Source organism: Diadema setosum, chromosome 16, assembly GCF_964275005.1.
Source record: "Diadema setosum chromosome 16, eeDiaSeto1, whole genome shotgun sequence".
NCBI lineage: Eukaryota > Metazoa > Echinodermata > Echinoidea > Diadematoida > Diadematidae > Diadema > Diadema setosum.
Window position 1 is genome coordinate 17,807,090 of NC_092700.1, and position 13,360 is coordinate 17,820,449.

At 37.1% G+C, this 13,360-nt stretch overlaps 1 protein-coding gene across 1 annotated transcript; it reads right to left on the reverse strand.

The window, feature by feature from the left end:
* Window positions 1-6,764: 6,764 nt before the first annotated feature.
* On the reverse strand, window positions 6,765-9,748 carry LOC140240041 (uncharacterized). Its single transcript, XM_072319852.1, has 2 exons — window positions 9,290-9,748; window positions 6,765-7,111 (listed from the first exon to the last, which is right to left on the reverse strand). The coding sequence occupies exons 1-2, from the start codon at window positions 9,721-9,723 to the stop codon at window positions 7,039-7,041; spliced, it is 507 nt and encodes a 168-aa protein (XP_072175953.1). The 5' UTR covers window positions 9,724-9,748; the 3' UTR covers window positions 6,765-7,038.
* Window positions 9,749-13,360: the final 3,612 nt, after the last annotated feature.

Here is a 13,360-nt window from a genome sequence, read left to right on the forward strand (position 1 = left end):
CGTTACGGACGTACGAGTTATATATAATATCGTCGACATGCCGTACCACGCCACGGCCACCCATTGCATACCATCCAGCAAGCCAGTTTAAAAAAAAAAAAAAAAAAAAAAAAAAAAAAAAAATGTGGAGACGCGTCGTGCGGCCGCCTTGTAAGCAATCAGAAATTTGATTGGATATGGGTTAAGCCAAAATGAAATCTGTCCAATGAAACTGCCTGTAACAAACTGCTTGTTGTTTATTGTAGTCTTACTGCTTTGTGCTGCTACAAACTTTACTACTAAACTGCGCAAACAGTGAAAGACTTCAATTTCCTTCAATTATGCCACTCCACTGACTCTCATTTGAAGGTATTAGATCATACATTTCAATTAATGCACGAGAAGTAAAATAGTAAAACAGATGAACATGTCATCGCCCATGGCCCCGAGTACCTGAGCCGATGCAAATACACTGAACATTTTACTATCGAATTATTTTTTTTTGTTTTGTTTTAGAGTTCTCACCAAGAAAACGCCTTTCCCCTGTCCCTTACAGCTTCCTTACTTTAAAGGGTGTGTACAGTTCTGGTCGAGGTGAGGGTTTAGCTTTTAACGTTTTGCGAGATATTCAGAAACCACTCTATGAGATGTCAAAGAGCATGCAGTTCTAAGGGGTATAAAAAGTTTATTCGATGAAAATTGGTTTTGAAATGGCCGAGATATCCAAAAACAAGGGGAAATAAAGTTGTGGCATGTCGCCTTTTATTATTAGCACTTTTTTGGATATCTCAGCCATTTGAAAACCAATTTTCATCAAATAAACGTTGAATCCTTCTTAAGATTACATGCTCTTTCATATTTCATAAGAGGCTTTTCATTATCTCACTTAGGAATGTTCAAAACATGAATCCCCACCTCAACCAGTACTGTACAGTTCCTTTAACTATTTCGTTCAATTTGCTGTTTGTAGTTTTTTTTTTTTTTTTTTTTTTTTTTTTTTTTTTTTTTTTTTTAAGGCAACGTCAAAACAAGTTGTAAGCCTACCCAAAATCAGGGCCGCATCTTGTAAGAGTTGCGGTTGATCCTATATGTCCTCCTTTATCAGTCTCAACTTATATTGTAATTGATTTCAAATCCATCTTAAATACAATGTGATTGATATTCATTATAGAAACTTTCAGATCTGAATTCATAGAAAAGCTGTCAGAAGTTCTGATTGATTTCCTATCAGTCGTAGGAAATACAAAATCAATTATTGCCATGGAAAATCCATGTAATCAATCATCTTTTTTTTTAAATCATCAAACTCATGAATAGGCCATTAGAGAAGCTACAACTCTAAACCCTCTAAAGTAATTCAAAGTTCATTCGGCATTCAAATATGTAATATGAATATACTACAGAAGTAAGGTCTAATTTTGTGTCATTGTTTTAAAATTGATAGGCCTGCAACTCACACTGATTGATCCCAATTTGAATTTGATATCCTTATATATTTATATCAAAATGAATTTACAATAATTGCAAGTTTAATGTTATCTAAAATTGTTTTTAACCAAGAGTTTAGAAAAGTACATGTATGTCTATATACGAATACAGGGACTTGAGCATACTAAATTTCAGGACAGCTGTATTTCACTGGTTCAAAGAAATTGTACATTGAACTGGAAAACTGCATGCTTAGGAAACTCATCCCCTTGCTGTACATGACTGGAGAGAATAGGGGTTCATATCAACTTTGCACCCTATATCAAAGTTTACCTATTATGTCAAACTGGGAGCACCGTTACAGGTGCAACTTTGCACCCTGGACCAGTGTCACCCAGTGTGACATTGGTCTGCACCTTTTAAGGTGCAAAGTTGAACCTACTTTCTTTTTAACAGTGTGCAGGGGGGAGGGGGGGGGGGGAGGCAGTCCCCTGGCCTCCCCCTACACTTTTGGCTCCTTTGAAAAAAGGGAGTCTAAAATCGGAAAATAAGGGAAAATTACACAGTAATGAAATGGACAGTAGAAAATACTACCAGTACTATTGTATTGATATCTTCTTGTGTACACGAATACACACACACACACACACACACACACACACACACACACAAACACAATTTGCAATAGTTATTGGCAAAAATACCTTATTTTTCTTGACCTTCAATGTAAATGTAGTGTATATACATATATATATATATATATATATATATATAAAATATATATATATGAAGGGTTTGTTTGCAAAAACCGATAAGTCCATTTCTGAAGATTTTAAAGTACGGTCTCTGTCATAAAGTACAAAATAATACCTTTTAAATGATATATTGGTCAGTACATATAAAGGTATATTTTTGAAGTTATGGTCAAAAGAAGCAAACATTTTCTTATTATTCTCTTTATTTTTCTTGACCTTTAATCGCAAATATCTCCATTTGACAAATATGGACTTATCGGTTTTTGCAAACAAACTCTTCATATATATATATATATATATATATATATATATATATATATATGTATATACACTACATTTACATTGAAGGTCAAGAAAAATAAATATATATATATAATATATATATATATATATATATATATATATATATATATGTATATACACTACATTTACATTGAAGGTCAAGAAAAATACATATATATATAATATATATATATATATATATATATACATATATATATATATATATATATGGATCGGTTTGACGCATGGATCGGTGGATCGGTTTGACGCATGGATGATTTTTCTTTTCCGGTGTCTGCATTTGGATATAAGCTCGGAAGGAGTGGCCTGTGCAACCTCTGCCTCGATGAGAAGGCCATCATCATCCGAAACAAAAACGCACTCAATAAAAGGTCCGAGCTTATATCCAAATGCAGACACCGGAAAAGAAAAATCATCCATGCGTCAAACCGATCCACCGCGCCACATGAGCACAGAAACACACCACTTTGTCAGTCTGCCTGAGGATCGCGACAGCGTGAAACCGCCGGTAGCAGACAAGGCACCAAAACACAGGTACGCCTATATATATTTAAATATATATATATATATATATATATATATATATATAAAAAAACGAAGAAATAAGAAATAAACTAGTAATGCATTATTTCGCCAATAAGAATGAGTTTATTGAGCAACTCAAATTTTCGGTGGCCTCCACCTTCTTCAGGAGTCTCGACAGGGAATCTGAAGAAGGTGGAGGCCACCGAAAATTTGAGTTGCTCAATAAACTCATTCTTATTGGCGAAATAATGCATTACTAGTTTATTTCTTATTTCTTCGTTATATTGGAGCCAATACGTGAATTCGCAACATATATATATATGTATATATATATATATATATATATATATATATATATATATATATAAACTCCTCAAAAAAGTCCTGCATTCCAATTTGATGTATCATATTTCTCTTAAACTACATCATTTCATTCAAATGTGACGTCATGAAAAAGCCTGATTAATTTTCTTTACGACAACTCACTTGTTTACATTATGTATTCCTGGAATGCACAGTACAACGGAGTTTGAGGAAAGGTCAAATGTGAAATGTTGCAAAATAGAGCAATCGTGTTATGTCAAACAGTGTAATTCCCAGTTGCTTTAAATTGTCGTTTCAGGGAAGGAATGTGTTTGAAAAGAATGTATTGTGAAATTATCATTAGATTCCAGGCTTCATCCATGAATTGAAAACTGCAGTCGTGTCTGCAGATTAAAATGAAACATAAAGGTTGACCAAACAGTCATCTAAGTCTAGGAGATGGGAGTTTTTGAAAGTGCTCTCATTTCAGCACTGCTTATTCCAGTGGCCTTTTTTTCATCAAAACTGTGCATAATCAATAGCAAAATTGTCGTGACGTTTCACTTTTGATCTGTCCCCATACTCAGCTGTTTTGCACATTCCAAGAACACCCAATCATGGCAAGTGAAGTGTCATTCTAAAGATAATTAATCATGCTTTCTTATAATGTCATACTTAATAAAGATAATGCAGGTATGAGAGAAATATGATATATCACATTTTAAATGCATAACTTACTTTGAGTTTATGTATACATTGTATATATATAACTCTGCATCCAGCTTACAGAAGTGCCAATGTATGGAAAATGTGTATTATTGTCTGCAGTATAGCATGGATTGAATTGCAATAAAATACAGTTGAAAATGTGTGTCTAGACACTAGACACATACGTCTAGTGTCTAGAAAAGTATGTAGCATCTCCTTCATGCGACATCCAAAGATATATACATATACTATATATATATATATATATATATATATATATATATATATATATATATATATACACACACACACACACACACACACACACACACATGACATCAGTGCACTCCCACTACAAAGATAAATTTTGTCAGCACAAAGTAAAACCTCACATCCAAAAATCATAATCATGAAAATCTATCATTATGGTCCAAAATCTCCTTCACATAAGCATGTAAAAAAATGTTGATATACTAGTAACAAAAGAAACCCCTTGGTCCCACAGACTTCAACATAACAGTTGTTGTCTGTATACATTAGGCGATAGAATGCATTCAGAGGCAAAAATGCACACAGAAAAAAAAAAAGCACAGGCAGAACTCATCAAGGCTTGTGAGCACAGGGAATTACACTGTATTACTCAATCAGATTTTAATAACATCAGGACAGAGATGAGACCAGTTATCATCCAATCACATACTCTTTGACATTCCTCGAACAAATCACACAATACAAATATTATCCTCTGTATACCATGAAAAATGAGCTGATGGGCTACCCCAGTAGTCTGGCTTCAAGGCTCTATTGGTAAATTATTTGAATGGTGAATCTCAACATTCACACAGTGCACTGCTGTTATAATGAACATGGTTTTAATAAAATTCCAGTTGACAAATTAAAAATTCAGGCCACAACATTATTGACTCTATGGTGTCGTTGTTGTTGTTGTTTTTCCATCTATTCAGTTATAAAAAATTCTAATCTAACAAACGATTACTGCTGGTCCCGAAGACTCTGTTATAATGGGAGTAATATGCATTTTACCATTCATACAAAATGGTAATTCACTTCTTGTCCATGTTATTTCTACTACAGCTGAATTACAATATTTGTCTTGTGATGTGAGCCATATTTGCACATGTACTTTGCACCACACAGCATGTAATCTAAGTTTATACAATTATGATTTTTATTTCTACATTGTCATAATTATGACGGTATGATTGGTACAGTATATGTCTAAAACTGTAATTTTTTTTTGAGATTTTTTTTTTTTGTAAATCACTTTGATTGCAAGAAAGTTTCAGATGTTCAAGGCAAACCATGGAAAGATTTATACACATTAATTGTCATGCAAAAAAATGAAAAACAAAAAACAAAAACAAAACACAAACACAACATAACAACTGATATACACTTATATAGGTCTCTCCAAAAAGGCATAGACAAGTGTAAAATCAAACTTGCAAAATTGTTCTGTACATCATACTGATGTATCATGGCCATTCAAGATCGAGTATTACTTGACTTTTAAAGCTCTCATTCTCCCAGGGGCTATGTAAAATGAATCACACTTAAAAAGCATCCATCGTTATCAAAAGCAAATATTTCAGGGCAAAGAAGTCACATGAAATGATTATAGCATATTCAAACTATGATGTCCACCTTGTTCAGTATCGACATGTCATGCCACAGTTGGCTATTGAAGACAAGTTCTTTTTTCCTAGAACCAGAGACTAGTGTGAACACAGACACAAATCGACTTGAAAATGCGGTTCTGAAATGAGTGCTCCTTCCAGGCTCAGTCTAAATATTAATTGAACCACTTTTTGTGATTCTGACAATACTGCGCACACAGCACATAAAAACGACAAACGTGTTGATCAACAACTGGAGTTCAAATCGCCTGACTTGGTCATAATTTGCAGAACGAAAGAACCAATGTGTTGAGTGCATTGTTCTGCATTATAAATACACATCATTATACAATAAATTTCATCATAGCAATTACACATGCACATTGCCTACACTACGCTTATACATATCTCACAAAATTGAAACTTCAATAAAAAAAAAAGTTCATTTTAGTATATGTGAAATTGCTACATATTCCATGAAAGAACACTTCTTTGTATTGTTGTGCCACAGAAGACAAACAAAGTAAAAGTGACAAGGCTGATTAGTGATCTTCTCTTTATTGCACTAATCACTTTTGTACACATGCAGCATCCATGGTTGAAACATGGATGTCACTTTTTTGTTATTGTTGCAGAACGATTTTGCCAAGAAATGAAATACCCCTTGGAATGTCTTGTCTCTCTCCACAATATTTAGTTAAGTGAATGCAATGGCTATTTTGACATTGGTGCTAGATAATTTGAAAGATATGATAAACCTCTTCCTCAGTCCAGGCCAGGCAAAGTCTTTTCAGGCAAGGAGCAAACACACAAGCAAGCATTTTAAGTTAAAGGGATCATATAATTTTGGTTGAGACCTAATTTCAGGTTTCTACCATTTTTTTGTGAGATAATGAGAAACCTCTTAAGAAATATGAAAGAGCATGTAATTCCATGAGGAATTCAATGTTTAATTGATGAAAATTGGTTTTGAAATGGCTGAGATATCCAAAAAAGAGCAATTCTAATAAAGTGTGGGACCCACACTTTATTACGATCCCTTTGTTTTACTTTGTTTTAGGATGTTTCAGTCATTCCAAACCCGATTTTCATCAAATAAACTTTGAATTCCTCTTAAAATGGTATGCTCTGTACTATTTCATAAGTGTTTTCTTGGTATCTCGCAAAAAGTTTAAAGCCCAATTCTCATCTCCACCAATACTGTACCATCCCTTTAACACCCTGCCCCAAAAAACCCAAACAACCAAAACTATGTCTGTTTACCTGCATAGTACCCCCCAGGAGTTAAAAGATCATTCTTAAAAATCACAAAACCATCAGGATTGCTTCGAACAACAATAACGCCCATCCTGCATATGCACATTTCTGTTCTTTGGGCTGAAAATTCCATTCGTCTTGAGTCACGTCATCGCTGGAGCACTCAAGGTTGCATTTACTCCTTTTTCTGCAATGGCCTCTCCTTCTGGCTTGGACCTAGCGGGACATGCATAAATTAAAAAACACAGACAATCATAGGCATTCACGGACACTACAAACGACTGACAAATCAGTGTTAGATCCAAGTAGAACATATGAATTAATAATACATGTACATATAAACATGCATACATACAAACATTTATATGAAAATACACCATGTTTTATGTGCATTTTTTTTTTTAAGTATAGAGTAAGATTATGCATGAAGCTCAGATGCACTAAAGCAAGCAAGCAAGTAGAAAAAAAAATACTGTAAAACACAATATTTTCACAGCATGAAATTTTTGTGATTTGGAGCTGATGGCCTTTTTTCACAGCATGACATTTTTGTAAAGTGCCTCTAGCATTCAATGCATATAGTGTAGATCAACGGACTTCTGTGTGCGTTTTAATTTTGCAAATCTTAGCTCTCGCAAAATTAAAATGCACGCAAACATCTTAGGAGCCTCGCGACGAGGCCTTTTCGCGTTACAGAATTATAGAGCGAAACGTCGAGGGGGGGGGGGGGCAGAGTCTGTGCCCCCCGGGCCCTGTTAGGGTTAAACAGAATGGTTAAGGGATATGAAATTACCAGAGCTACCTCAACTAGAATGCGAGACAAAATGCCATCTGGTTTAAATATGGGGATTTGTCTGTCTGAAGCTGTAAAAGTGCACGACAGACCTCAGCCCTACACACAGACACCTGAGAGAATTCTGGACTTGGAAGAGAAAATGCTGGGGGTAGCATGACAAGGAAGTAGGTAAATACAGAAAAAAGTAAGAGCTGAATGCAGAAGTTATGTCATCTGGCTTTGTGATGGAACCTAGGAGGAGGCGGCAACTGCTTACGACTGTGTACAAATGCCCCCCCCCCTCCAAAATATATATATATATATATATATATATATATATATATATATATATATATATATATATATGTCTGCTATTATTAGATACAAACAGTTCATTTACATAAGCCCAGTCCGCTATTCTAGTTTCAGATTTGACCTTGTTGCAGACAGATTTATTATTCCAGTCAACAGCTCTCTTTGTTCTCACAGCAACTCTCAACAACATATGCTTGAATATTTCTGATTAGTTTTGTACTGTAATCAGATGTGATCCATGGTGAACAATGAGATTAGTGTTTTGTGGCTGATGGAATTGCATCTTTCACAGCAGAATGGAAAATATCAGTATTAAATGTATCATAACATATATCAGGATCAGTAGCATCTAAGAGGGAGTTCAATGGTAGTAGATGCAGCAGATTGCAAAGGTGATCAAATCCTCTTTTATGGAATTGGAGAGATGAACGCAACAAAGACTGTAATGGTGCTGGCTTCATAAAGCGAAAGCGGATATGAATAGCATGATGATATGAAGTAACTTGATTTGGTATGGTGTCTGCACTCAGGACTGCATGTCCACAATAAGTGATTATACAAGATCTATACAATCTATGATATAAGAACTACGATATAAACTGAAGTATGTAGATTTGTCAGTACAGCCAACTTTCTCCAATTGTCTCAACACTTCAATGACTTTCTTTTTGAAGCTTGAAGAAGGGTCATCTTTTTGTTCATAAGTATTTAAATTGTGTATTCAAACAGTTGATAAAATTAATTGTTATAATCTGTTCTGTCCAACATCAACGTGTATCTCCCTTGTCAGTAGACAAATAATTTATCCTTATTGTTTGCCAGAGACTGAGCGGCTTTCCTTTCCTCATTCAATAAATTCAAAGGTGGGAGTACAGCGAGAGAGAGGGCAGCTGTGACTTTGCCCTGAATCTCCTCAGCCATGGCAGGGTTGATACTGTTATTCCTAATCACAGATTCAGTAGCTGTGATGTATTCCACATATGGTATACATTCCGGGGTGGCTGCAAAATTCAAACCACGTGACAGTAACGATTTCTCAGCTTTGATTAGTTGTTTGTCCGATAAATTTCTCACTCACACCTCATACTTTCCCTCTTATCCACTTAGTTGTCATTGGCGACTGGACAATAACGTTGACAGCGCATCTTCACTGATCGACAACAATGTTTTCCCGCCACCAAATCAGACAAGCTGATGAAGCGTCCAGGATCGAACGCGAAACCGTTCTCGGAATTACAAACAGTAAGTACAGATGCAGCAATTTCACTTTAGGATTTCATTTTTCTGGATGAATCAGTACTTACATCAGGTGATCTTCATACATGATGCTCTTTGCCATGCGTTTGTAAGGGATTGGGCAATCCTCCTTTCTGCTGGTGCAGGAGACCTTTATAGTTTGTTCTGGACCAGTGTTGATTATTTTGCTGTTGTCGGCGTTTTTTATAGTGTCCAAGTTGTCCATGCAGCCGTAGCCGACTTCCAGGTTGTTCCTGCTGCAGACCTTGTGGGGCTGGTGCTCTTTTGGGAAGTGGTGTTCAACAAGGGCTAAGAACTTTCTCCCAACGTTCATTCTAACATGCTTGCAGGATGGAGGGTTGAACCATGTTATGTTCCGTTTCCTTTGCTGTTGCTTTTCTTTACTGCAGCTGTTGTCTTCTTTGGGCGTGTATGTCAGTTTGGGGACGTCTCCAGCCTTGCGAAGCTCTTTCGTACCGTCTGGTTTGGAGCTGCTGCACATCTCTTTGCTACTGAAAATGTCGGAAAGGTGGGTTTGGATGGACTGTGGAATTCTCTTGGTGATGGCTGGTGGATGATTGGGTTCTGTATGCATAAGGTGTGAGTCTCCTGGTTTTGAGTATGGTTGGAATTCTCTCTTGGTGAGGTCAAATATCACGTCGAGAAAGTCAACGATGGCTGCGTTTGTGCTGCCTGTTACCTGAAGCCCGAACTCTTTGAATTTTCCGTAGAGTCTCTTTCTGGTGTTCTCAGCTGCGCCGGGGCATCTGTGGTCAATTGCCACACCATCCTCTCGGTACGGCACGTTTTCTTTGGAGATCATGGTACCGACCTCTGCGAGTATGTATGTGCCCACAAGTTCACACGTCTCTGCTCTGTTGTACGAGCCAATGTTGACATCGAATATGCCATCTGCATCCACTGTTTGCCAAGGCTCGTCGTCATGGCAGAGGAGGGTGTTTTTGACGTAGAAGTTGATCTCTTCTTTGGCTGGTGTTATCGCAGTGAATGTTTTTGCGTATTGGATGGCCTTGTCTAGGAGGTTCCTCTCAATGGAGTGAATGGAGAAGGTGATGGATGGAAATAATGCAGAGCTGTACCTTAGCCTAGGCGGAGTGAAGCATACTATTACCGCAGTGATGATACCTACTCTGTATGCAACTGAAAGGGAATGGAGTGAAGGCAGGATTACAGAAGGAAGCGTGGCTCTGAATACAGATATTCCATTTAATAGTTACTCAGATCTTGCTAGTTGCTTAATTCTCTGTGTGCAAACCCCCTACGTGCCGCGCTACTCCGAGACATGAGTGCTTTCAAAGTCATAGGAGCATAGTTTTTTTACAGGAGCATTTATGCTGGAACTACAGTACAGCAAAGTTGTAGAGAAAATTGCGAGCTTTGCCATGATGTGAATGTGTGTGGGGAATGAAACTGCACACAATGTTTTCAATGTAATGAGGCATATCGCAATTTATTGATTCATTACTGCACAGTTGCGCATTTGAGCAAAATATGGAAAGTTGGGAAGCTGTGGAGTGGACTGAGTCGGGCATGTGAACATGGCACAAAAAGAGTTAACCTGATCAGGCTGGGTTTCTTGTTTATGCTATATGGGGGGGGGGGGGCGGGGGTGAATCCTCCCTCAGATTTCAGCCATCAGCAGTGCAACTGCGATGAAATTTGGCATGCGAGACACCCATGTGGTAATCTACAAGACTGTTATTAAATTTTTCGAAATTATCAATTTCTAATTCTAATTAATCAATTATACAAATTAGGCCAAATATCTTATTTCAGCACAATAAACATTAAACAAAAGCATGGAGAGTCTAGTTTTTGGATTGTATGTTGTATATCTGCTTCAACATATTCAACAACTGCACATACGTACATGATGAAAAGCCATTTCAATTCTCATGTATTTTCCTTGTTTTCCAAATTTGTGATGAAATTTTTTCCTTTTTTCCTTCTGTTTTTCTTCTTTGCTTTTCATTGGAAATTGCTACTGACTACCTTTCTAACATAATTAGCATATCAATCAAGTGATTAACAGCAAAAAATAATACGCTATTTGTAAGTTTCATGACAGAGCACTCTTTTCAACAAAAAATGTAAACAAAATCACAAAATTGTGACCATTTTTGCGTGATGTGCATTTTATGAAAAATGGGTATGGCTTCATTAAGACATGCATGGACGTTGCAAATTTGGTCTCAAAAGTTGTGCGAAACTTAGTAAAAAAAAGTAAAAAAGTATGACTTCTTGCATAACAGAATTATTGCACAAAACGTTGAGGGGGCAGGATTCTGCTCCCCCTCCCACATCCCCCCCCCCCCCCCCCCCCCCCCCACTGGAATTCTCATTGTCACTGGTAAGGTCAAGAGGATGGCACCTTTCCCCTTCAGGAGGGAAGAGTAGAAATAAATGAAGCACATCCAAATACAGGCTAACTCCGTTACAACGAACACCAATACAGACATTATTCTTCCAGATACAGTGTACTGAATACTGGTACTGATCTCGCAGCACGCACTTCTAAAAGCAAACCTAATTGATATCGCGGCAAGCTCATTTTGGAAAAACAAAATTGGATTTTTTTTAATTTGTCAACACTTCCACTCCAACATGGATTGATATTGGTATCGAGTGGTGCACTCCCCTTAATATATCTGGCTCTCTTCCTACACACAGTGTTTACAATGAACTTTGTAAAGAGTAAGCTTCATGATAATACAGAGTTGTGTAGGCCTACGCGAGTCTACATACAATGTATATACACATCTTTGCAAATAACCATTCAATGCAGTCTAAATTTGACAAAGGTATTCAACATGTCAGCAAAATGATCTGTTCACCTGCAAACGGGGTGAAAATTGGTAGCAACAGTCCGTATAGTCCTACATGTGTGTATCTATGTACCGTAGGGCGTCTGTTTGAATAGATTTCGTTCCCATCGGTGTTCGCCTGTATAATATGCAAAAGCATGAATAAATGAAGACAACTACTAATACTGCAGAGGTGTAGGTATATGGATGCAATGTGCAGGTTGATGGGCCAATAGGGAGCTTTAGATTTTGACGCGCGGACGTTTGAGCCGACGCTTACGCTGGACGTTCCCCTCTCCCTGCGTCGTGTGGAAAAGTAGCTTTAGATTACGCTGGGACGCAACGTATAAAAAATACAATCGCGCCCCCATATGATCAGTGCATGAAGAAGCTCTCTACGTCGCAAACTGTGCGGACGTGAAAATAGCCCAGTACGCGTAGTGAAAAACTCAGGCGACGCAAGCTAAAAATAGATTGACTTTACGCGCGCTACTGCGCACGCTCAGAACATGTTTTTTTTTCCTTTGAACGTCCGCGCGTCTAAAATCTAAAGCTCCCTATTATTCAATGCTCAACAATTCACACACCATCTTTATGCCCTTGGGATGGTACTAGATATACACAACAAAAATCTTTCATCACTGTTTAAACATTTAGCAATCACATTGATTGAATAAAGTATAAAGTGTGATATCTTAAGTATGAATATGAATGTGAAATTGAAGGAAACCACAGCCCACATATGAATGTGGATTGAGTGAATGCAGCAGTAACAGTGACACACATCAGTGAAAGTTTAAGGAAAATCGGACAATCAGTGCTGTCATTGCTGGATAAGAAGACTACCATAATTCAAGAAAATATAAAGAGAATTCCACAAAATGTCATTTTTCATGAAAAGAACACATTCCACCAACTTGTAACTGACATTCAATATGTTAACCCCTAGATATAACTCCCCCCCCCCCCATATTGGCTGTCGATCACACGATCTCGACGAAAATTGGCATGCATGTTGCCTAATATGTAATCTCCAAGAATGAATCATTATTTGTTTTCCAAAAACATGGTAGTTTTTGCTAAATTATGTTAATTATGCTAATTCATGCATATTTTTTGAGCATCAGATTTTAAGCTCTAAATCAGTCAGTCCGCAGCACGTATGCTAATGAGCCGATCCGCCAAGATTTATTCAGCACTCTCGTTGACGATCTTTGCGTTTGAAAGGTGTCTTGTCGTGCGAGATTTTGCGAGACTTTGATAGGGCTATGGTTTTCACAGTGTAGCGACTTGTACATACTTTCGTCATGGCTA

Excerpts from the sequence above, each read along its gene's own strand:
- LOC140240041 (XM_072319852.1), bottom strand. The coding sequence starts at position 9,723 with ATGTGCAGCAGCTCCAAACCAGACGGTACGAAAGAGCTTCGCAAGGCT. Across the intron at positions 7,112-9,289 it reads ATGTATGAAGATCACCTGAT|GTCCAAGCCAGAAGGAGAGG; the intron begins GTAAGTACTGAT and ends ATGTCCCGCTAG.